The 24166-nt window shown below is 38.6% G+C and overlaps 1 protein-coding gene across 2 annotated transcripts in view; it reads right to left on the bottom strand.

The window, feature by feature from the left end:
• Positions 1 to 546: 546 nt before the first annotated feature.
• LOC122409796 (diacylglycerol kinase theta) overlaps positions 547 to 24166 on the bottom strand; it is a 32678-nt gene continuing 9058 nt past the window's right edge. For both annotated transcript variants that reach the window (XM_043417606.1, XM_043417607.1), the window contains 16 exons: positions 16540 to 16619; positions 15903 to 16014; positions 15509 to 15729; positions 14804 to 14960; positions 13233 to 13376; positions 11170 to 11310; positions 10775 to 10909; positions 10332 to 10637; positions 9837 to 10049; positions 9605 to 9739; positions 9363 to 9537; positions 8682 to 9007; positions 8145 to 8436; positions 7881 to 8037; positions 7307 to 7414; positions 547 to 5943 (listed from right to left, as the gene is read on the bottom strand). In XM_043417606.1, coding sequence (XP_043273541.1) covers positions 5848 to 5943; positions 7307 to 7414; positions 7881 to 8037; positions 8145 to 8436; positions 8682 to 9007; positions 9363 to 9537; positions 9605 to 9739; positions 9837 to 10049; positions 10332 to 10637; positions 10775 to 10909; positions 11170 to 11310; positions 13233 to 13376; positions 14804 to 14960; positions 15509 to 15729; positions 15903 to 16014; positions 16540 to 16619 — 2798 coding nt within the window. In that variant the 3' untranslated portion in view covers positions 547 to 5847. The remainder of the gene's footprint in view (positions 5944 to 7306; positions 7415 to 7880; positions 8038 to 8144; positions 8437 to 8681; positions 9008 to 9362; positions 9538 to 9604; positions 9740 to 9836; positions 10050 to 10331; positions 10638 to 10774; positions 10910 to 11169; positions 11311 to 13232; positions 13377 to 14803; positions 14961 to 15508; positions 15730 to 15902; positions 16015 to 16539; positions 16620 to 24166) is intronic.

Here is a 24166-nt window from a genome sequence, read left to right as displayed (position 1 = left end):
TCATAGGTTACATCATAACTGCAACGCCATAGGCTAAGACGATACCCCACCACTCACGCGACATTATTGCCTACACAAATTGAACCGACGCGCAGAAATGTAAGACAGTCTTTTTGTAAGAATTATCCACGTGATACCTTGTCCGACATAACAAATAAACTAGCATTTGTTACTTTTTCTCTAACTTTGTCTTGTTTTATTTAACGTCTCGCGTGCCTTCGTATAGTGGTGACTGCTAACTCAAGCACTGGCGATTCTACCGTGACCCGGGCTCTCCATAGTCGCATGACACGATGCGGTACTCACCGTTTCTCTGGGTTCAGCAAACATTCGAGGATCCGTTGAAGAATTGAGTTTCAATTTGTTTTCTTTCCATGTATTATTGTGTTAACGGCATTCGAGTTGTTTTAATTCTGACAAATTATCTTCTTTTATTAACCCCACCGTGAAAAAATATGCTGCCATGAAAAATATTTGCCGTGAATAGCCCAAACTGGAGGACAGAAAACATAAAACAAACAAAAGTGCTGCGTACATATGATCGAGTTTCATATTCAAGTGTATACCTTTATTTGTTCAAACAGAAAATTTGGAATATCGAGATTTTGGATATGGAGAATAATAAATCGCAATGTTCATCAACGTCGTTCGCGGACTCTGGTGGTTCGACGGGACGAAAGAATTTGCGTTTGGCTCGTTGATTGGTCGTTGCATATATGTACCAATGAGAGCGCCGAAAGACGTAAACGAACATGGCGAAAGTATATCACATACGGGAAAATTTTCAAGCAAACGATTTTCTCGGTTTTATTTTTTTGTGATTTTTTTTCATTTTTTTCATTTTTTTTTTTTTTTCATGTAGCACATACATTCAATTATTTATACGTAGATTGTTCATAGCTTATTATTCCTCTATTCTTTTATAGCAACAGCAAGTATTACAGTATTACAGATTCCTTTGGTCAGATAAACAAAATGTATATTTCGCCAATCTGCCGTAGAGTTGACGTATTATGCAAGTTTAACCGGATACCATGCATAATAAGCAGAGGCCCCTTTCCTCTGCGGCAGGTTAGAGATAAGAGAACGCCATTCGTTTATCCGGAAACGAAGGCCTTCGTCTGTTGTATTGTTATTATTATTATTTTCTTTCCTTTTTTCATTGGTTTTATTTTATATATGTCTTGTTCGTTTTCATAATTTGGGTTTGTAGTAATGAAACTTGCCCCGAGTGTTTGTCGGTTTTGTATTCTTTCGCTGGCTGGTTGTTCATTTGTTTTTCGTATTTCTTTTATAATCATTAATTTTAAGACATCCAGCGGAGTCTACGGGATTAGTCGACTAGGTGCAAGAGCGCGTTCTACAAGCGCTTTTTTAACACAAACTAACGTTTCTTTTCTTTTTTTTCTCTCTCTCTCTCTCATCATTTTGTTTGTATACGTCGTGTCGTTTCAAACGGTGCTACAATTTATCATTTTCTCGCACTCGTTTTTTTACTTGTCTCCTGGAAATATTTTCTTTTTGTTTTTTTTTCTACACTTTCTCGAATATTTTTGGCCTGTGTGCCCAGATCGAGAAATATCGTTCTCTTTTCTCTCTCTCTCCCTCACATTCGCGTATAAAGGCATGTATGTTCTTTTGAAACTCCATTGATATTTGTTCTTGTTTCATTATGCGCAATAAGTGGCTCAAGCGTAATGTTTCCAACATAGTTCGCATGAGCCGATTCCTCGATTCGTTCATTTTTTCATTTCTTAATTACGTTTAATTCATCTCACGATTATAATTCCATCTCGTTCGTTATTATAACTTTGCAAAATTTGACTAATCTCGGGTTCAGTTTGTTCGTGTGTGTGTGTGTGTGTGTGTGTGTGTGTGTGTGTGTGTGTGTGCACACGCGTGTGCGCGCGCTATCGCAACATTTATCATCTGTACTTTATTCTGCCAAACTCTCGTTCATATATCTGTATATATTTGTTTATATATACACTATATATCGAATACTATGATCGGAGAATAAATACAATTCGCGTCAGCCACGTGTTACATTCGATTATTAAAATCGACAATTTTTTCTTTATATTTTATTATTTACATCTGTTTGGCACCGAAATCGTCCATCTTCAACCGAATTATATGCGATGCCAATCACACACACGTTCTTTAGTTCGGTTGTGCCTTCACGTGGCAAATTTTCATTATTCCTAACCTCTCATGAGTAATAATCATAATAATTAACCACAATAATAATAATAATAATCGTAAATGACTATTATTCCGATTCTCTTTCAAACTTTTGACTCGTCGGTGCTGCTCGTTTCGTGATTGCGGATTCACCGCGTTTGTGCCATTTTTTTTTGTGCCGCGGAGAGTCACCCTGGCCGATATATACATAAATATATATACAAATATATCTTCATGCGTATATATATTTATATGTATTAGAACGTGTTTACGTTTTTGTGCTCTTATGCGCGTTTGTTTGTGTACCGCCCGATTCGTGAAAACAGCTATACAGATGAGACCACCAATCGTGTCAAGCCGACCGAATTTGAGTGAACACGTGATTTTTCATCGTTTGGCATTGTCTGTACATGTATGTATGTTACGAGTACACACTGTGCTGTAAAAATGAGAAAAATTAGTGTACTTCAGTCGCTTCGAAACTGTCAAATCTCGAAGTATCGGTTATTTCGTACAGGAGTTACCTTATTAAAAGTCTTTCACAAACTGTTGCTAATGACAGGGGATCGAGGAGTTTGTCCCTCGTCTCGCCCGTGGTCACGTTTTTATTTTGGATTTTGAGTGAAATGAAAATTGATTAATTAAAGAGGTTTTGTGCATCGCTTCGAGGTCAAATAGCGCTTGAACTCACAGACGATTCGACACGAATGTCATGTTTGGGAGCGAAGTTTTAGTGATTTTGTTCAAGTGTTTGAAGGAATTATGATTGAATTTGAGCTTTTCCAGACGGTGGCAGCCGATACGACAAACAAATGATCGATCATCTGCTGCTGGCTATTGATGAAAAGCTGTAATGGAATCGAGCGATATACGACGGCGGTGCCGCCACCGTGACCAACATTACTACCACATTTTTACCAGAGATTGAGATATTATCGTTTCGATCAACCCGATTATTCTTGATACACATCGCGCAGCATTTGATACAGGCAGTAAATATCGATGCTTAATCAGCTGTGTGACAAGCCGGCATGCATTCTTTTGTATTTGAATTTTCGTATTCTCTCCTTAATTGTTTGTTATTTTGTTGTATTTCGCAATTTCTCGTTGCCACGTGACAGTGGAATGTGTTTCGTCCTATGAGAATGGCTCGAGCAAACTTGCCTGTTTAACATCGACATTTTTCACGCGTTTATCATTCAAGTTTGCGGGAACCAGGCTCTCTCATTCTTCTGCGGCCATATTTGCCAACTCTCTTCGACGATTCCCGTAGCGTTATTCATTCTTTCTTCTTCCACCATTTCTTATGTTAAAAAAATGTTGTTTATTATTTATTACTACGCCGCGTCGTAGGAATAATGATCGGCGAAATTTTTCAAAAGAGACGAATTGGCAAGTCTTGACGTGATCAATCTTTCTACAGGAAAAATTACAATAACTCTATTTTTTTTTCGTTCGTGTGCCTTCTCTCTCTCTCTCTCTCTCTCTCTCACACACACACACACACACACACTCGCTCCTATTTTTTTTTTTCAATGTATACTTTTGCGATCTAGGAAAAACTGACTGCGACTGGTTTTACGATATAATTCCAGACTGCCCGGCAGTCAGATTGACAACAATCACAAATTAAAATTGTATCGCTAATACGATAGTATGTAAATATATTAATATTTAATCGTAAATATTTTCATATAATAATATATCAATAACAACCGACTTTCTCTTTCTTCTTTCGCACCCGATTTTTTTAAATCCCACGACATAAATATTTGACAGGCTATTTACGTCAGGATACTTGCTGTGTGGATTTGGTAAAATACCATACGGAACGTAATTTACATTACAATTTACTTTGGTTTTTCCTTGTTTTTCCCCCCCCCCCCCCCCATAATTTATTTCTCGTTACCTCCGTAGCGTTCGATCGTCTGGCGAGCTACAAACATAAATGCAAGATTCGTAGCACAAGCTCTGCAACGGTCTTTCTTCGAAAGCTTTCAAACATTGAAAATTGTTAGCTGTTTTTTTTTTTTCGTTTTATTTCAAGAAATACGGAAGATTTCGTTTTCGCTCATACGACAATGGATCCAATAATTTTACACGGCTACGAAATCTCCGCTTTATCGATGATGCTCCATTTTTTATCGAAATGAATAAAATAACGCGCTTTTATACGAAGATACTACAACGAAAAAAACTAAAACTTTATAATAAGGAACGTTGATGAATAAGTACATTCTTTGTGAATTAAAGAAATTTTTACCTGCAATTCCTTTCATTACAATTTTCATTCGTATCTCGATCGTATTTTCACTCTTTCGCTCTCTCTGTTTTTTTTTTCGCTCACTTGGAATATTCACTGCCCGAGATGCGCTATTCGGAATCATATAATATCGCTGAATTTCACAAGCACGCGGTGCAGTACAGGGCATAACACGTTCGTCGGGATTTTCATTCGACCTTGAGATTTTTCCATTGCCGTATTTTCGATTCTTTTCTCTCCCTCTCTCGTCTGTTTCCGCATAAAAGTTTTCATAGCGATTCGGCGGTCAATTTAGTCATCGGTCTCCGGTCGTGGCGTTGCCCTCGCCCAATCTGACTTAACGCCCCCGCGATATCGCGTTCTTATTTATTCTTGGACTCCTTCTCCTTCTTCATCAGCATCGTGGCCTAGGAAGGGAAGAGGATCAGGGAAATGCACGTAAAAAGGAATCGATCGAAATGATATACAAAACGTTATTTCCGTACTAAAAAAATAAACGAACCACCTCGAGTATTTTTAAAAAGAGGAAACTGAGGCATATTTTTAAATACGTATATATTCATATACTGTGAATATAGATTTATGAATCACGTGAACAAATCAAGAATACTGCTGAGATAAGTAAAGGGGGGAACAAAGAACGATTAGAAAGATCGAATAAAGGAACAATAAAGTGTGAGGTGAGTAAAACGTGTTTATGTGCGCGCGCGCCCGCGTATGTATTCACACGTGCGCCCACACACTCGCAATAATCTCATATATAGACAAATTGTAAGAGAATAATGGAAAAATATACAATAAAAAATACGATCGTACGGCTTTATCGAGAGATAAAAAATGCTATGCGAAAAAATGCATGGCTATTCCATACACTTTGTCATTGTAATAATGATAAATAATAATAAATACGTGTCGTACGATAAGCTTCAACTGCGTAGGGCAAGTGGGCGTTTCAGGTTATTCCTTATTCGTTCAATAGCCGGGATATTCGTGTTGGAGAATTTGGGAAAAGTGGATATTTTTTTGTTCAATATATATATATATATATATTCATGCATCAAGGATTTCCCCATGGACAGACGTCCTGGCGGGGCGAGTGTCTCTCGCCTCCTCGTTGGAATCCCATCCGATATCCAATCCTCTCATTTTTCCCCCACCGTCACATTTCTCTCCACGCTAATTTACACATTTTGCTATCACGAGCACGGATGAGTCGTTGCCCTCTCTCTCTCTCTCTCTCTCTCTCTCTCGTTCCTCCTCTCCCCCTCTATTCCATAAAAATCTCATGACGAATGTATTCGATAGTAGAAAATAGTGAAAACGATGACTTTACATCAACAAAAAATATTAAACGATTGACTACTGCCTCTAGCGAGTTGCAGAATCGTCGTCCCTTTTTGCTACTCATCCGTGCTCTTTCCCCCCTCCCCGTTAGCGGGCAGTATCGACGGTTCTGTATTCCGACGCTTGATCTTTATTTTCTTCAACATGGTTGCCTGAAGTGAACAAAGGAACAAGCAAGACATTAGTAGAGCGACGATATACGAGGTCTCGTGTCGTTTTTTCTCTTTACAACTAAAGAAAAAATGAATTAAAAAAAATTAAAAAAATCGTTTGATAAAAGAACGCTTTATGAATTTTCATTTGTTCATCGAATTTTTCCGAAACGTCCTTCAATTAAAATGCCATAGATTTTCGACCAGTTTTAGACTGTGCTTGTCAAAAATTTCATTACAAACTGTTGATTAAATGCGCGCCCAATTAATCTTTTTCCATTTACAAAATAATGTACCTTCGAGCTGAATCACTGAAACGGAATTTTTCAACTTTATACCCAACTTTATTATTTTTCTGACTAATCACTTTTCGATTTCTTTTTTACAAACGATTTAATATGACATATCAGAGATGAAAATTTATACGATAATGTTTTTCCAATTTTGAGCATTTGGAATTATAGCACGATAAAATAGTCGTTTAAACATCGTACTCCCGATTCGGATAACAATTGAGTTAATTTTATTTGGCCCCGGTGAAACTTGTTTTTGGAGGGGCAAAGACGACCTGTTTAAAAATGGTCGAATATAAAAATTTTCAACAACTTTTCACTGTTAATTTTTAATCATCATTGATAAACACGCTCAACGTTCCATTTCGTGTGTGTATTTTCTCGAGTCAGCTGGGGTTGAAGGGCGGAGGGAGCAAGGGGGGAATAAATCGCATGCACTTGCGTTCTTAAGCAGTTACTTGTTATTTTTTCTCTCTATTCCATAAGTTTTTCAATAATCTCTGACGTTGCTGCGATACGGGCTGGGAAACATTTCAATGGGTAAGTAAACTACTTTTTGGCTGCTACGGGTGCTAGTGGAGACATATTTGCGTGCATCAAAGCATAGTCGATTTAATAATATAAACAATTATAAAACCATGAAAAAATTATGAATTTATTTTTGATAATAATAACAGTATGACGACATCAACGATTCTCGAGACAAACCAGGACCTGCACTCACATCATTTTTTTCACACGACTTTGAATTGACAATGATTGTACGCGAGGAGAATCAAGATGATAAAATGACCGTGCGGTCACTGAAACGAGGAAGTTTTTGTGTGCATTTTCGAGCAAAATTCGAATTTTACACCGAGCAACAGGAGTTGCTGCAAGTTCACGAGAAACTTTGCTGTCAAGTGGTCGAAATAACTATCGAAATTTTCAGAGTGAAAACTTGTTTCTTATTCTCCTCGTGTTATTTAAACTAGAAACGAAAAACTCGATGATGTCCAGAATTATGGTTTGTGAATGTCGACTATCGAGGAAATTACGAGAGTTATGAATAAAACCTGTGAAGAAATTACCTTCAGGGCAGATTTGAGGACGACGACTTCTCCGGCTCCCTGAAGCCACGGCTCGCCATCCACTTGCACGGGCATATCCACTTGTAATCGGATTTTTATGTGGCCACCCTGCAAATTTAAATTTTGCCTCAGTCAAAGTTTTATGTCGAATTCTGGGAAAGCAATTAACGCTTTTCCGTCGGGATTGAAGTCGAAAATGCGTGTGCGATCCCCAATTCCTTCTCAACTATTTCGACAAATCAAACGAATATAGAAGAAAATATACACGATTCCTTTTGTATATTAATTTCTTTTTTTTTTGTCACGAAGCAAAACAGTGTGCTTTTGTTTTTTTTTAAACATTCAAATTTTTCTCGCTGATTCGCTTGTTGTATCGTTTACATTCTCATTATAGTCCAGTCTTCACCACTTGTATGAAAATTTGCCCTGCATTTAATTCAATCTTATGGTTCATAAGCTTGGAAAATTTTTCAGACTTTTTTGCGTTGAATTAAAAAATCCAATAATCTCATTGATTTGCGAGCTATTGGCAACTTCAAAGAATTATTCTTAGTGGTGAAAGTTATCGACTCACCTGAGCTATCCTGATTGCTGTAGAAAGTCCGGACTGTATTTTACCCAAATGGATAACGCTGGTAACACCGACGACCTCCAACATTCCGTCCCAGTGATTTGGCGACTGAAATCTTTCGTCTCTGTCCAGTCCCCATGGATTTGCTCCTGAGCCCCAACTGCAACGTTATCATTATATTATTATTGATAACTATTGAAATCAATTGAAATAGATTGGGTTTATCGAATCTGCGAAGTCTTTTAGAATGTTTCAATGGTTCGATACCTCAAAATGTTGAGTAATATTATTCCTTCGACTTCTGGTAATGGGACAACTTTGCCATCGACTTCCAAGTGCACAACTCTTTCCAAGTGCAAAACTGACGACCCCCTGCTAACCATTTTCCTCAAACCCATTTTGACGTATACGCCTTTATTGTGTAATCTGCTATTGAATTTGTTGGGATTCTCTTCTCTCGCGTTGTGAAAATCCAGACAAAGATCCGCATCAATTCCGATTCCAAAGTAATTGTTCATTACCATTATTTGGGTATTGTCTTCGCTCGTTGTACCAGCTCCTGCGAGTCAAGCCCAGCGAAAAGAATGATTTGTCAGTCTTCATTTTCCATATGCAATTTCAAAGTGGAATACTTTTGATCAAAATTAAAATCATCTTCTAGATCAAAATTCGATCAAGCGAGTTGACAGTTTTCATTTTTCATTCGCTTTCCAAGTAAAACCGGATCTTTTCAAAGCAGAACTCGTATAAATCAGAATCATTTTCTAAAAAGATCGAACTGATTATTTATTTATTTTTTAATACCGCCGACAATGTTGGGGACCGAAGGCGTTCTGTCGTCCTTCTCCTCGGGATGAAAAACTACGGTCCATCTGTCGAGCCTTATTTCCTCAGCGTCTATTACGTCTCGCAGTAGATTGAGAGGATCTTCGCCGCCAGTGTAACCCGCACCCCAACCCAATACTCGGGCAAGGTCGTTTCCGGTTCCGAGGGGAACTATCGCGCATGCGGGTGACGAACACTCACTGTCTTGTCCAACGTTGTCTAAACATTGGAGCACCCAACCGACCGTTCCGTCACCACCGCACACCAATATCTTGTAGTCTTTTATGTGTCGAAATACGTACAATCTGCGCAAATCCGACAGATTTCTTACACACTCATTTTACAATTAAAAGAACCACGATTAAATGATGTTCAAATTTTTTCGAAACTGACGGTTTCGTTTCGATCAATCTAAATAAATTTCCTATGTGATGTGAATTTTTTTTATTATTCTTATTACTGGTAAAACCATTTATAAGATATTTCATAAATTTTATCATTTCAGAATTTGTGGAGAAAACCATCATTGAGCGAACGGGATCGTATGGTGCGAGTAATTATTGTTAAAAATTGAATGTGCCCAATCGTTGGAATAAAAAATATAAAATTCCGTCCAATCTTTCAGCATTGACATCTTGTTGAATCACAAAATAATCTTACCCCGGAAGTGGTCCTCCGTTATCCAAATCGAAAACTTGATAGGGATTCAAAAATTTACGAAAACTAGAGATCAACGCGAGCCCTTGGCATCCACCGGATTTAACGTTGACGAACACTAACAGAGGTTGAACACCGGGTGGCACCATGCTCGGCTCGATACTCGGCAGAAGCATAACTGTCAAGTGAATTTCGTTATTTAATCATTATATTACAGAAATTTAGAGAATTTCATTTTCGCCTACCTAAAAGGTGTTTATCCTCGTATTTTGATTCTCTCAAGGTGTACAAGGCCCGAACTGCTTTATCGGAATCTTCGTACGTGATAACCATCGAGCCGTACTCGTAATAAATGGGTCCGATCGAAGAGAATTTATTCTCTGCAATAAAGCCAATTTGAAGAAAAGATTGGGCGCTTCTGAGAAGAAGTAAAAAGGGTTATTTTTTTCACAAACTTCTCAATTGTTCAAACGTTACCTCTTCCTAGAAACTCGGTGAGTTTATTCTCGTAGGTTCTTTCTGATAAATTAGTCGGTAAATTACCGACGAATAGCGCAAGATTCGGACCGTGCGGATCTTGTTTTAGTTGGAGATAAAATCTCATCAATTCCATTTGCCTTATCGAGTCGTTGCCCAACTGTTTAACTATTTCCCAGGGCTTCTCATCTTCGTTCAGCACTCGCTCCGTCACTGTTGAACGAAAATACAATATATTAAAAACCAAGTGGTATAAGAAATTCCATCAAAAAGCTTGTTTCTCCAATCGAAAATTCTACAACGAGAAAACGATCGCGATCTTTTCTGGAGCATGAAATTACTGGCGTGTGCGACACTACGCTTGACCCCACAGACCATTCCCTTGGTTTTTTTATAGCGAAGAGAATTTCCCTTTTCAGTAAAAATATTTATCATTGAAAAGCTTTGGCGAATGGAAAAAAGTATCGGAAATATGGAGAGAAATGAAATTATTACCTCCACGATCCAAAAGTACTTCGCTGCACCGAAAATCTTCAGCGTCGACGTCTTTTCGATCAAACCGCACGAGCGATTCCCGTATGAGATCGGTGATGGTGGTTGTCTGATCGACCGGGACTGTACAGAACGGTAGGGAGACTTGAAGCTTGCCCGGATAAACACGAACTTCGCCACTCTCGTGATCCCTGTATCGCAGAAAAACGGCCCGGCGTTTGCCTTCTTTCCTATGAAGATTCATAATCGGGCTCGGATCGCACAGTTCCGTTTCGTCCGCGGCGTATAAATCCGTGAGGTAGAAATTGCCTGTGAATGCGCCAGGGGAAAAACAATTTTTTTTTTTTAGTAGAATCTTTTCTTCCAGTGCCAACGACCAAAATTATTTTGTTCACGATATTCTAAGAATATTAAAAAAAAAAATAATGAGAAAAAGAATAGCGTACTTGGATCTTTGGTGATGTGAAACGCTCTTAGAGCAGCGGTCAGAACTTGCTCCGTTGTTGCTTGACGCGAAATCGAAATGACTCGAAATATCCGACGTCTTACCGAACTATTTCCATCGTACACCTTGATCATTTCTGTATAAAAAAAGAGACAACAACAAAGTTGAAAAATCGTTGAAATTCGTAAGCTTTTAGGATCATTGTTCTGTGTCGTTGTTTCAGGTATTTATATCGATCGTGATGATGGTCAATGAGGTGTAGAATTATAAATCGAGTTCGTCAAAATTTTTGGAACAAGAAGATAATTAGCGCAGAGGCAATAAAATGAAGTTAGCGGCAAATTCCGGCTCATTTTTATTCTAAAATCCTGCTCTTTTGTTTCATCGTGTTTGTACCTTCGTCACCTCGTTCTTTCTCGTCCTTTTCCTTCGGAGATTTCGGGTCGCGACTGTGACCACCGGTGCTCGGTTGCGTAGGCTCGTCGTTGTCCCGGTATCGGGTATCGGAACTGCTGAATTCTTCCGATATGCTCCGCGCTGTAAAACAAACATTCCTCAAATCATTGTTTCGAACCGCATTTAATTCAAGTAAAAAATTATTCTGTCCCTTCATTTCTTCGTTTCTTGTAAAAACGGGCAATTACTTATGCTTTTTTTTTTCTTCTCTTTTTTCCCACAAATTCTCCACAGTTTTTGGAGTAGGACTCATTCCTATCCATTTTGACACCCGCGTATAATAGAAATTATGTTTCACAACGATATTACGTAATGAAGGAAAACAAAAAAGTATTTTGGCCCTCGTAAAAAAAAAAATTTCAGCACTTCCATCTTGCATTTTCATATTGAATATTTCTTAATAATCTTTCCTTTTATTTTCAATAACGTTTTTCCCTTTTTCTAAAGTGTTTCATATCTTTCAGCTTTCCTTTATCTTCCACAGTTGTTGTTGCTGTACTGTTGTTTGAACTATTCGTTATTATATTGTTATTTGTACATTCTCTTTCGTATCCGACATCGCTTACTATAGTGAGTGTCGAGAGCATGCAACACAGTTATTGCAAAGCGGACGAGCAGTAGAAGTAGTAAGAACGCAAGTGAATAACTCGAGAACATTTCCTGCTGGGCGGATGTTGGGCGAAGCTTCGTAGTGGAGTTCTGCTCGTATTGGCATTATATCCGACGACAGGTGACAGAGTGACATGCATTTGTGCGGCCAAGCGAACCGAGAGTGTGCACATGCTAAAACGAAATTAACGATAACAAGAGAACGTACGAACGATAAACGAATGAATTAAAAAGGAAAGTCTTAAAGAATATAAATTTATGTACAATGTAAATTAGTATGCAACGTGTGTGCATTTAAAACGATGCTGCTGCGTGTCGCATTTCGATACGTAATAAAGGCTCATCCCATGGTGGTTTTAATGGAGACATTCGATCGATAGTAATCTGACGAATTTTGCAATGCGTGATGTGCACTATTTGTCTACTTTTTGGCGTTTAAAAAAAAAACGGACATCGATGTACATTCAGTGAGGTTAGAATATACAATTTATCGGTTTATAAATCCTATCGAATAAAGATCTGAGCACATGAAAGGGGGAGAAAAGAGTTTACAGTTTTGCGAACAGACTCTCATTTTTGATAGTTTGACTGCCCTTGATAAAGGGCTACGAAAAACCCTTTGAATCTCATTAAATTTCGTAGTTTTTCGTTCTTTTGTATATTTTTGAAAATTAGTAGAAAATTAAAAACAAAACTCTTCGATCCGGAGGGATTGGATGTCATGATAATACTATTAGTAACGCAGAGTTTAGTACATAAAAACCATATGAATGAAAATAAGGCATTGAGGCGTCGTCCGATATATTGACATGCAAAAAAGCTTCGGTACTATTTTCCTTGGATCCCCCTCCCTCTTCTCTTCTTCCGTTTCTCTCGTTGGATGTAAAATAGCACGGTGCTTCGAATATAATGAAGATATCGTGTCTGCCAATATATTAAACAAACTCATTGAAAGAGCTCCGTGTTCGCGCAGCGCTGAATTCTCCCATTTTCTCCACCACCCGCGCCTCCATTATTCCGTAAAGTACGCACGAAAAGTTTGTTTAATGCTTCATAAAACGAATTTCGCTGTAACGCACGATAAAAACAATAACAAAAAATAAAATTAAAAAAAAAAAAGAAAAGAAAAGAGGAACTGATAAATATGAAAAAAAAATAGTGTACTACGAGCGTTACATCTCGTTAAACGGTAAACAAACATTTTTTTCAATGCTACCAATCATCCCGTTTGTCTCTCAATTATTTTTTCTTCATAATTTAAGCTGTTTTGTATTTTCTTCGAAAATATATCAAAGATGCAATTTCGTTCAACAATATCTATAACCGTTTTATAATAAATATGCTCACAAACACAGTTGCACGACGATGTCGTTGTTTTAAAAAGTTCTAGGTACCTCGAACGTAAGAAGGGGAAGCATGACAATTTCCATGGCAGCTACGTGGCAAAACTAGTGAAAGGCGCCTCAAAGCTTCGGCCAGATGGCCTGCGGCCCCAATACCTTCGCTCTCCGCGAAATCGAATTGTTCTCCGGTGTTATCTTCAAATAAGAAGCAAACGATCGTTGTTTCCAATTTTCTTATTCGTTTCGTTTTCTCTCTCGTCAATTTTAAATTTTGTTACAATTCGTTTGTTGGTGTTGATTTTTAAAAAATTTTTCCCGTGTGATTCTGTATTTTTCGAATACCGAGAACAGCGAGATAAACAATTACAATCGAGTTCATTGTTTTTTCTCTCGGTCGCTCTCAGGGCCGAGGCTGATTTGAATGCGCAACGCTCTATGTCATGGAATTTTATGCGGTGCGAGGCAGTGCTATTGTCAATACCGCCCAGCCAATTAACAAAATTATGCGCGCTCGTCCGTTTTCATTATTATTTCAACTCGCAAAAATACCTCGAAATGCCAGCCAACGTTTACAGGTATCGTTGAATCGGAAATATTCCTACTAGAACGTCCCATGACAACGCATCGAGCACTCAGATAATTAGATGATGGAAAACAATTTATTAGAAATATCAGGATCATCGACAAGCAGCTTTTGCTATCAAAGAACTAAATTCCTCCAAATATTGCTGAATCGTTTCTTATCCTCTAAATATTGGCTGTTGTTTGCAGGATTATCCTAATTTATATACAAATATATACACACTATAAAATAATATTGTGAACGTGAAGTTCGTTGGTATTCGTAATAAGGAAATTCTCACTCAAGGGATTCGTTGGATGGAGTTTTTCTTACAACTATTCCATTGCATTGGTACATTAATTACATCAAAGTTTTTGAAAAATTTGTTCTTTGTATATAATCGTGCATTAATATTGTACATCAATTCGAAATAACAATTTTTAGAGAGGTCTAACGACTAATCGTTCGGAACGATACGAATGGTAAACAATATACAAACAAGAGTTTTGGCAAACATCGATTTTCATCGACGATTTCGTGATAAGAGCACCGATACTTTTCTCTCTATCTTGTTTTTCCAGAGTCCACAAGTCACAAAAGAAAAAGAACGTTTTAAGTGAAAACTATGAGAATGAAACTATTTCGGTCGAAACATGCTCGTCGATTTATTGAACATATAACGAGTCTCTGCGACGAATTACCTTTTGCCGCAGTTGTAAATTTCACGTAAATATATATAATGAGAGGCATCGCATAATATAAAAGAAAGACGAGCACAGCGAAGGAACATTTATAAAATAACGAGCATCGATGCAGTATACGAATTGACTGAATTGTTCGTTTGACTGTTGCGATCGTTCGAATTGCTCGTTAACGATGTCTTTTCCGAGCCTCAAATTCTGTGTCCTTTCTCTATCTCTCAACTTCCGACTGGAAAAAGCGGCGATATAGCTTGTAATTCAAAAAAATTTCAACTATTTCGTAACTACTAAAATCCATGTGTTTATTTACAGTATACATTGACACTTACGAAAACGAATTTAAAAATCTGTATACTCACGGGTTAATACTTCCCTTCGTCGTACTTGGACCCCGATAATAGCCTCCATTGGTACCTCCGTTCGTGGAATACTGATCGCGTGCGGCGGCAGATAAATCGGTTCCAAATTTCCAAAAGTACATATTTGCGGTATATCCTTGTAACAGTAGGCGTGTCTCTATTTTTCGAAACGAAAAAAAGCCATTAATATTGAGATGAAAAATATAAATAAATTCTATGAATTTTTAGGGCTCCAATGACCTCTCATGGTTTTTTCAATTTTCTTGATTCATCTTGATATTAGTTTTTATATACTTTGTATCGTCAAAAATATTTTTTTTGTTTATCGAATGGTAAGAACATGGAAACTCGAGACGAACTATCGAGGAAGAAAGCACTCTATCGTTCTACTATGGCAAACAAGCTTTTTATTTGTTTATTTATTGAATTTACGAAATGAATAAAACGACGAAATAATTCGTGGGTTCAGGCTTCTTTCAAATTTGAGGAAAATTTGGAGAAAGGTTGCTCGAATCGATTCTTGCTCGGATTTTCATTCGCATTTTATATTCTATGTAATTTACGAATAGTTGTTATGAAAATTTGTGAAAAATTTATTCGATCGTGTACTTTTGAATGTTGAAAGTTGCACAATAATTCTGGTTGTATAAAAATATAGAGATAAGGAATTAGTCGACCCCGTGATGAGCTTGTGGAAAAACTGACCGTCATGCCGCACCATTCGCAACGGAAACCGGAGAGACACTCCGCGGAAAAGCATCCTTTTTTACACTGAGCGCATTTCGAGTTGCTGGGAAGATTGCCTTCGCGCCAGTGATGCTGATGCTTCACCGACGCCAAGTCCTTCCCTGGCAGATACGTTGCGTTTTCCTTGCAATCCGCAACTGCGAAATCTTGACACTCCGTGTGCACGAAGTACTCGCAGACTGTAAAAACGAGATGTTGGTTTCATTAGTCATCGATTGAATGAGAGGCAAAAATGGTAAAAAAAAAATGATTGACAATTCATGTTCGTTTTAATGTACTTATGCAGAAGCGATCGATATTTCGTATGGAATAAAATTAGAAGGAAGAAAAATGTTTGAAGGAATATACTCACTTTCGCAGTGTACCGAAAGATTGTCCTCGGCGTTCTCGAGACGTTTTCGACATACATTGCAAAATTTTTTCTTGTGATGCGTCGGTTCGGACCAACAATGTGCGACCGGGTTCTGTAACGTAAAAATCACCAATAAAATTACAATTTATTGAATATTTTTACTTCGCGCAGTGTTTGAATTGAAATTTCACAGTAAAACAAATGAGCGTAAATTGAAGAATGTTTTTTTTTTTTTTTTTTAAATTTCATCAAATGGAGAATCTCCTAGCGGACATTTTTGAGGCGAACTGGAAAAAAAATGCAAATCCATTTCCAATAGTTGACAACAATCAAGTTGAAGAAATTTATTAGAGTGGGGGGAGAATATTTTACTCGCGTAGTTTTATGTCGGCACATCGATGCACGTGCATTGAACACGAATGTTATACGTTTGGCTGACCATTGCGCGACCTCAACCACTTACGAGCTGAACGCTGCTCAGACTTCTGAGAATTTATTGTATCTCATTGGAAATATGAGTTTTTACAAAAAATCGATGAATTTTATGAAATAAGCGATTTCACCGGTGAATGAGGATGGCTCATTGGCCTGGGCGTGTTCATTTAATCGTGATTATTGCTCGTTTCTTAGCTCGTACCTTGATCAGGCATGCCGCGATGCTGGAGCAGGGAGAGACGACGGCCTGGAGACATTTTTCGTGCACCACGAAGTTGCAAACTGTAAAACATCATCCGGTTATTTATCCATAAATATATACGAATCATACAATCGACCAACGAGTTGGCGTTGAAACTGAGTAAAAATTTTTCCGTCTGAGAAATGGAAGAACCTTGGATATTATCTCAGAACCATACGGGAAGCCACGCAACGACGGTGCGTAACCGTGAGAAAGATTGTCGTAAGGAATTTCGAAAAAGAAAAAACCCGTTGAAGTGTTTTTTACTCAAGATGAAAGGTTCGAAAGGATGATTTTGAAAAGAAGCTCGTAAAATAATACGTTCGTCTCGAAACGATTCGCTCGCGAAGTTGACAGTTAAGGTAGATCATGCTCGTAGTATCGTATTTTATGGGTGTCTAAATTGGGTCGATTTTTACTTCCTAACTAAATACATTATGCCTCTAAATTAATGTCAGAGTTGTTCATTCAAAATTGTAAATAAATTTTTCCAACTTATTTTTTAGCGAATGAAATTACAAGTCACTCATTAATCGGGGATCCATCATTGACTGAACCCCAAATTTTATTCGTCCCTGGCGAAAATACTAGTTTTTCATGTAAAAAATCGCTTCAAGGAGTTTCGGTACAGGCGATACAATGTTGCCGTGCCAAATCATGCTAAAAACATAAAAAAATTCAAAAAGTTCAGAATTTTATAAAATTTGGTGAACATATTTTCTTTAGTGCCAAATTTGACAATACAAATTTTTTAAGATTTTTCTTCTACACAGTTATCGAGTAATTGATCACTAAAGTTCACGTGTACAAGCATAGCGTTTCCATATATATATATATATATATATATCAAGAGACGCGATAGCGGCTCGACGCCAAGTATTAAAAGGAAAAACTGCAGCGCAAAAGAAAAGCCAGCGCGAGCCCTGCCGCTACTCTTATATACGCGAATATGCCGGTTTTATACGACGCTAAAGTTTGTAACGTTGGAGTTCAACGAAATGAACGAAAAAAATAATTATAATTCATTATTTTTTTATTTTACGAATTATTGATGTGGCTCGAAAAATTATGAATTGGAAATTCGGCAAGGAACAAGATTGGAGATTTACTGGAATTATTTGAGAGTTTTTTTAGATCATTTCGTTGGACTCCAACGTTGCAAACTTCAGCATCGTGGTTTTATGACGTCACAGAATTTTCAAACGGCTCTCACAAACAAACCATTTTATGAAAGAACCTGAAAATTGGTGATGATTTTTTTTCGATTTTTCCCTTTCCATTGGTCTTTGTTGCAAGTAAATCCGTCCAGTCGATCCTGAGATATGTATAGCGTTACTGATTTATAGGTATATACATTCCGGGCATAAGAAATCTGCTTTAATGCGTAATTACTCGATAACTAGGTAGAAGAAAATTTTGAAAAAAATTGTCTTTTCGCACTTGATGTTGAAGAACATTATCACCAAATTTGATCAATTTCTTAATATTTAGACTTCTGTACCGAAACTCCTTAAGGAGCGCAAAGGGAAAACATAACGGGAAAGGGATCACGAAAGAAGTGTTAATAAAAAGACGGAAGGCTATGACAAGAATCGGCCAAGCCAAGAAGAAACAAATTGCCGAAATAAGCAAATATGAGGTTACGATTGCTCAATATATCTTCATTACTAGCAAGACAATTAACCGTCTCAAATTTTTTCCCAGACCTTCGTTATATACTTTATTGTTATTCTGTACTTTTATGATGCTGAAGTTTGCAACGTTGGAGTCCAACGAAATGATCCAATGACAAAAACCCTCCAATAATTCCAGTAATTTCTCAATTTCGTTTCCTCTCGAATTTGCAATTCGTAGTTTTTCAACCTGCACCGATACTATGTGAAATTAAAAATTGGTGTATTACAAATGTTTTTTCAGCGTCGTGTACGTTTTTCATAAACTTCGTAAAAGAAGCGTTCATTCGTAACATGGAAAGGTAAACGATTTTTTACGCATAGTCCCTATATACCCTCGTGTATTTTTCTTCATATTTAAACACGTTTATCCAAGTAACCAATAAGACGAACCCTTTAAAATGTGACACGCGTGTCAGTCGACTACCCATTGAAACCGTTTAAATTTCAAGACTATCTTAAGAAAATCGTTTCGTGCACGAACTACCTTAATGATCATGCGACGTGTTGGTCATAATTGCGTAACGTGGGCGTGCGGGGAGGGGGACACGAATCGCTACGTTCTTAACGTTTCTACTTTTAAACCAGAATACAGGAGAGTTCGAAAGGGAAATGAGATGAGAAAATTGTGGTATCGAGTTATAAGCAGGGCGAATAGTGTGGGGCAGTACGAGGCAAAGTGAATTTTAGATCTCCGGGAGGTTGTGCCCGCATATGCGTCGGTTTACATACAGAAATACGTACGAATACGTCATCAAAACTCCCGGAATATGAGAATAAAATAAAAAAGGCAAATAAACACAAAAAACGTCGCACCGATGTAACGATAACACGGGGGGATTGTGACGCGCGTCCCAGATTCATGCAACGCAGCGTAACCACTTTGTCGTCTCCTATTTACCGAATCGTTCGATCTCGTTACGGTACAGCGAATTCTCGTGAAATTCCAAAGCCCGTCGATTGTTAATGTTTTTCTCTTTTTCAGGATCATTTCGTTCGAGTATCAATCCACATGGAAAATTCTCCAATTACGTTTACTCAATATTTATAATAAAAGGAAATAAAAAATAAATCAATTGACGATTTTTGGGTACTATTTCTCTGCATTTGCGAAACGCAGATTATTTGCTCTGTCATTGAATATTTATGACGCTGAAATTCGCAATTTTGTTCCCTGCCGAATTTGCAATTCGTAGTTTTTCAACCTAAACCAATGATTCGTGAGATAAAAAATTGGCGAATTACAAATCTTCTTTTTCCTTCGTCTCGTTAGACTTGAACGTTGCAAGAACTTCAGCGTCGTAAATAATTCTGGAAAATCTCGCGTCAACGTGATTGTTAAAAAAATAAAATGTTTGGTCGCTCCCGAGTGTCTCGTGTTATCCTCAACATCCCAACGCTACTTTTTCGGAACGAAGCCACTTCGAGGGGCGACTCGAATGGAAAACTACTGTCCGGTCTCAAAGTCATCAGTGCGAATAACCTTCCGACTTCATCCCGTTTTCTCGTCCGCTGCAACGATCATTTAGTCCAACATCGAAAATTATTAAAATTATGTTGGAAAATTTGGAGAAATTCAAGTTCCGGTTTGATCCTTTTTGATGCGTTGTAACAAAGTCGATGGACTCGAAAAAAATGAAATGCGAAGGCAAGTTTAGGGAAAGATATGAACGCGGAGACGGCACGCGACGGTGCGTCTGCGGCGGATTCCCTGGGAGAGCCTCTTTGAGACACTCTACCAGGAAAATCTCCCGTTACTGCGCTATTGTAACGACGCTTTTATACCTCCTCCTCTGTAATAATTGTTCTGCTTTTTACCCTCCATACGTTTCCTTCGAATAACATTAATAATCAAGCTTTTATTCCCCGAGTTGAGTTATTCCCTTCTTTTTAATAAATAATCATGGTCTACTGTTAATTAGAAGGAATTATCACGAAATTATGAGAATTTCATGGTCGAGCGCGTTGATAATTAGCTCTGAGAATTGGCTTTTGTAGTGAACATCGTAGGAGCGTTAGGAATGTACGAGCATTTCTGTCGAGTGAGTCGTTCGTTTGGGAGCAGTACGTTTTGGCGTGGCCGTTTTGGCGCGAGCCGTTTGGGCGCTGGGACGTTTGGGCGCGAGGACGTTTTGGCGCGGGGATGTTCTTTGCACGAGACGATTTTGGTCCTCGCGTAATGACGAAATCGGATCTCATCTACGTCCATCCCCATATTTCGCTGTGTGCTAAATACCCGTATAGGATTTGAACGTTGGCGATGGGGGTCGCAGCGGGGGGTTCGGGGGGCTCCGCCCCCCGACAACGACTATTAAAATTTCAAATTGATCATCAATTTATCAAATATTATCTCTTTTTTTCCTGTTCCAAGTCTTTCAAATCAAGTCTCTTTTTCTCAGGTAATGTTCTCAGTACAATTTTTTCCATGAATCAATTTTTCGATCATTTCGCCATAGTATTTTAACACGATTATTTCGTCCCACGATTAAGAGACACCAAGCTTACTCCAAAGAAAATACGTCTAAACGATAAATCAAACGAAAAATTTTATCAAATTCAATTACATCTTTCTAACAAAACTAATTACATCTTTTGTTGCTACGATGATATTGCTTTGTTTATCCCTCACAATTGAATTTCATTTTTTATACTGCATTTTATTGTCGACCAAAATGTTCTTGCGCAAAAACGTCCTCGCGCCCAAACGGCGGCACCGAAACGTGTAACGTACCCCGTTCGTTTCGTCGTGAGTATCTCAACAACATCGGAGTTCTCGATTTCATTGAGCTTCGAAATGAAGGAAAAAAATATTTGTAACCAGTCAATTATTTATTTCGCGAATGATTGCTGCCCGTTGTAAAACTACGAAAAACTACAAATTCGGCAGGGAAGAAAATTGGAGATTTAGTGAAATTATTCGAGAGTATTTTACATAATTTCGTTGCACTTGAAGATTGCAAACTTCAGCGTAATTGCGGGCATGATAATTTCGGACGTAGATTACCGTAAGCCAAGTATTCAAATCTAATGACAAAACGCCTAATTTCTGGCGCTCTGGCGACGATAGAGCCAATAAATACGAGAGCTCGTACCTGGAAAAGTAAACTCGACCCATTTCAGCCTAATAATCATTGTGTAAGAAATTTGGGTATACACGAGAATGAAGGGGCTTTGAAAGAGGTGGTTTGGTAGGAGGAGGGAAAGCTCGATATCGTGTGGGTACAATGGGCGAAGCAGCTTCTTTGGCTCGTGTGTGGACAAACTGAAAACGATCGGTGTGCCTCGGCGCCTCAAGAGAGCAAAAAACCGTGTACATACAGAGGCGTGCGCGCGTGTGTGCGCGCTTTATAGGGTTCTGTTGAGAAAAGCGGCAAGGTTTGAGGCAAACTTGAATTATGTACGCGTGGGAGGATCAACGATTCTCTCGTCACTCAACTTTGCCAGCACGAGGGACGAGTTTATACTGCTTCGGTTGCGCGAACAATGCGCGGGAGAGCGAGCAAATAGCAAACTCCACCGTTCTCTCTCTCTCTCTCTCTTCATCTTTCATTGCACCTGCGTTATTATATAGCCCGAGCCCATCCAACATAGCTTCCCTTTGTCAGGGAAACAATGCCCACCGGCTGGGGGCGGTGATCGCGCGTTATACAGTGCTGCACCAGTTTGCGCACTCGTTGCGCCTCGTAACAGGTACGAAGAAGAGATGACCGCCCAACGCTCCCGGTTTCTACCGTACGGAGAGAAACTTGCTTGAGCCTTTCTCCCTCCCGCTCTCTCTCGCTCCTTCCGACTCTTTCGTGCCACCTCCGAGAGCCTCTGGATGTGAATGGAAGTGGCTCGAACGCCTCTCGCGAAACTCTGAATACGGCGACCTGTTCCGAGCTTTTTCACTCTCTCTCTCTCTCTCTCTCTCTCTCTTCTCTAGTTTCTCTCTCATTGTTCCACGAAGTAGCTTCTTTCGACGCTGTTAACCCTCCGCAGGCTATTCCGTGGCTAAATTGCTACGAAAATAGTATCAACTAGAAGATTCGCGGTCCTATATATACGCAACGACGAGATCGAAATCTCGAGAAATTTCGGTGCCTCGAACCTCGAGCAGACTTTCACGGGGTTCCTACTCCTCGGGCTTCGGCCGTCTTTTTTTTATAGACTTCCATGTTATTTATTATACGCATTGACATTCTCAGAGCCTCCAAATTCAATGGAACGACGGAAATTCTTTGAAGATAGACGCACACGCGCGCGTCGCTTTTCCAAATGACATCTCAAAGAGCACGCATTGTGCGCGCAAAAACGTCGATGGTTAGAAACCAGCCCGAGGACACGTGAGGAATAAGCTGAGGACGATAACTTAAGAGAAAAGTCCATTTAATTTCCTCGCTATTGAGAACGTTCTGGAAATAATGGCTGCTCGTTTCAAAACTCATTCGTTGTCACATCGAAGTTACGCGAGATGTTTCATTAATGTATATGACGAATGTTTAACTAGGACGCGCGCATTTTCTCCACATTTTAACGCCCATGAACAGTGCAACGTTATAAATAAATAAAATATTATTGTACAATGGTGCCTTGAAAATGCTCGTGCCCCTTCGGCGTCGACAGCGAAACGGAGAGTTTTCATCCCAGCGACTCGATTCAAATTACATTTTGAATGTGGAAAACGCACGTTTTCGACATGACGTAAACGTTTTTTGACGTCCTTTTTTTTTATTCTTTTATAAACAATTTTCTACCGAGGAATCCACAAAAATTGTGATTTCTTTCTTCAAATGGTCGCCATTTTTGTTTCTAAACAATATTTTGAAAATTCCCTACGTCGTGCAACTCGAGGAGTGCCACTTTCGACGCACCATTGTACAATAAAATGCCATGAAATAAATAATTTAAAGAAAATTTCCGGTACTTCCAAGTGTGTAAAAGATGTGAACAAGATTTCATTTGAATCCATAAAAACAATTTTTATTTCCGAAATAAACAAAACACCAAAAATTCCAACGTTGGCACTGTTCGAAGCCCTTAAAGGAAGTGTGCGACGTCAGGTCCGAAGGGATGTTTGCTCTCGATTTATCCGGAGTTAAACCTCCGGTACTTTGGTATTTGTATTACGATTCTTTGCACTGATTCCAAGATCAAAGTGTTTTCGTATCTGATGGTGAGAGGAAGTGATTGAAAAAGTTGTCACTCGTGTTTCACTTCCGATGTTTCGTTGATGAAAAGAGAATGATTTTGTGCATGTCAAAAGATAAATAGTGTTCGAAAAAACGCGTATATAAGCACACCGACGAAACATTTTTTTACCCACTTGCCTGTCGAGCTATTAACAGCAAACGAAAAACGAAAGAAAAAGACGCGAAAAGCCAAAAACACGAGTCGAGCTATTTCGGGCATCTATTAGAGAAGGAGCCAGTGACAAATGTTTGACGAGAAAAAATGTCGAAATTGAAAAAGTTTCAACGATTTCGTTATGAATTTTGCGTGCACGAACGACACGGCGAAAAAAAGTAAGAACGTTCGAGCCACTGAACGGGGGCGTGAAAGAAAATAGCATAAAAAAACTGACCGAAATAACGTGAAAACGCTTATTTTCTGGAGTAGCTTGATTCATTTAAGAAAAGAACGGCGGCTCGAGTGGATCGTTAAACAAACGAATTTTTCATCGGAGCGTTGCGCGAGTAGTTGAAACTTTATAATTTTATCTGTCCAACCTGATGAATGATCGTCCCCTCAAGCTGATCGGAGAAGCGCCCGACATTTATTCGGGTGGGGATCAAATGTTGGAATGACTTAACCCATTAATGCGCAAAACGCCAATTTTGGACACGCAATTTCAGGTACACAATTTTAATTGAGGAACCGAAGGAAAATTCTTCAAAATCTCATATAGGGGGTTTTCGAGGGTGCTCTTTCAGAAT

Source organism: Venturia canescens, chromosome 4, assembly GCF_019457755.1.
Source record: "Venturia canescens isolate UGA chromosome 4, ASM1945775v1, whole genome shotgun sequence".
NCBI classification, from domain to species: Eukaryota; Metazoa; Arthropoda; class Insecta; order Hymenoptera; family Ichneumonidae; genus Venturia; species Venturia canescens.
Note: the sequence above shows the minus strand (reverse complement) of the source record. Positions and strands in the feature narration are given on the sequence as shown.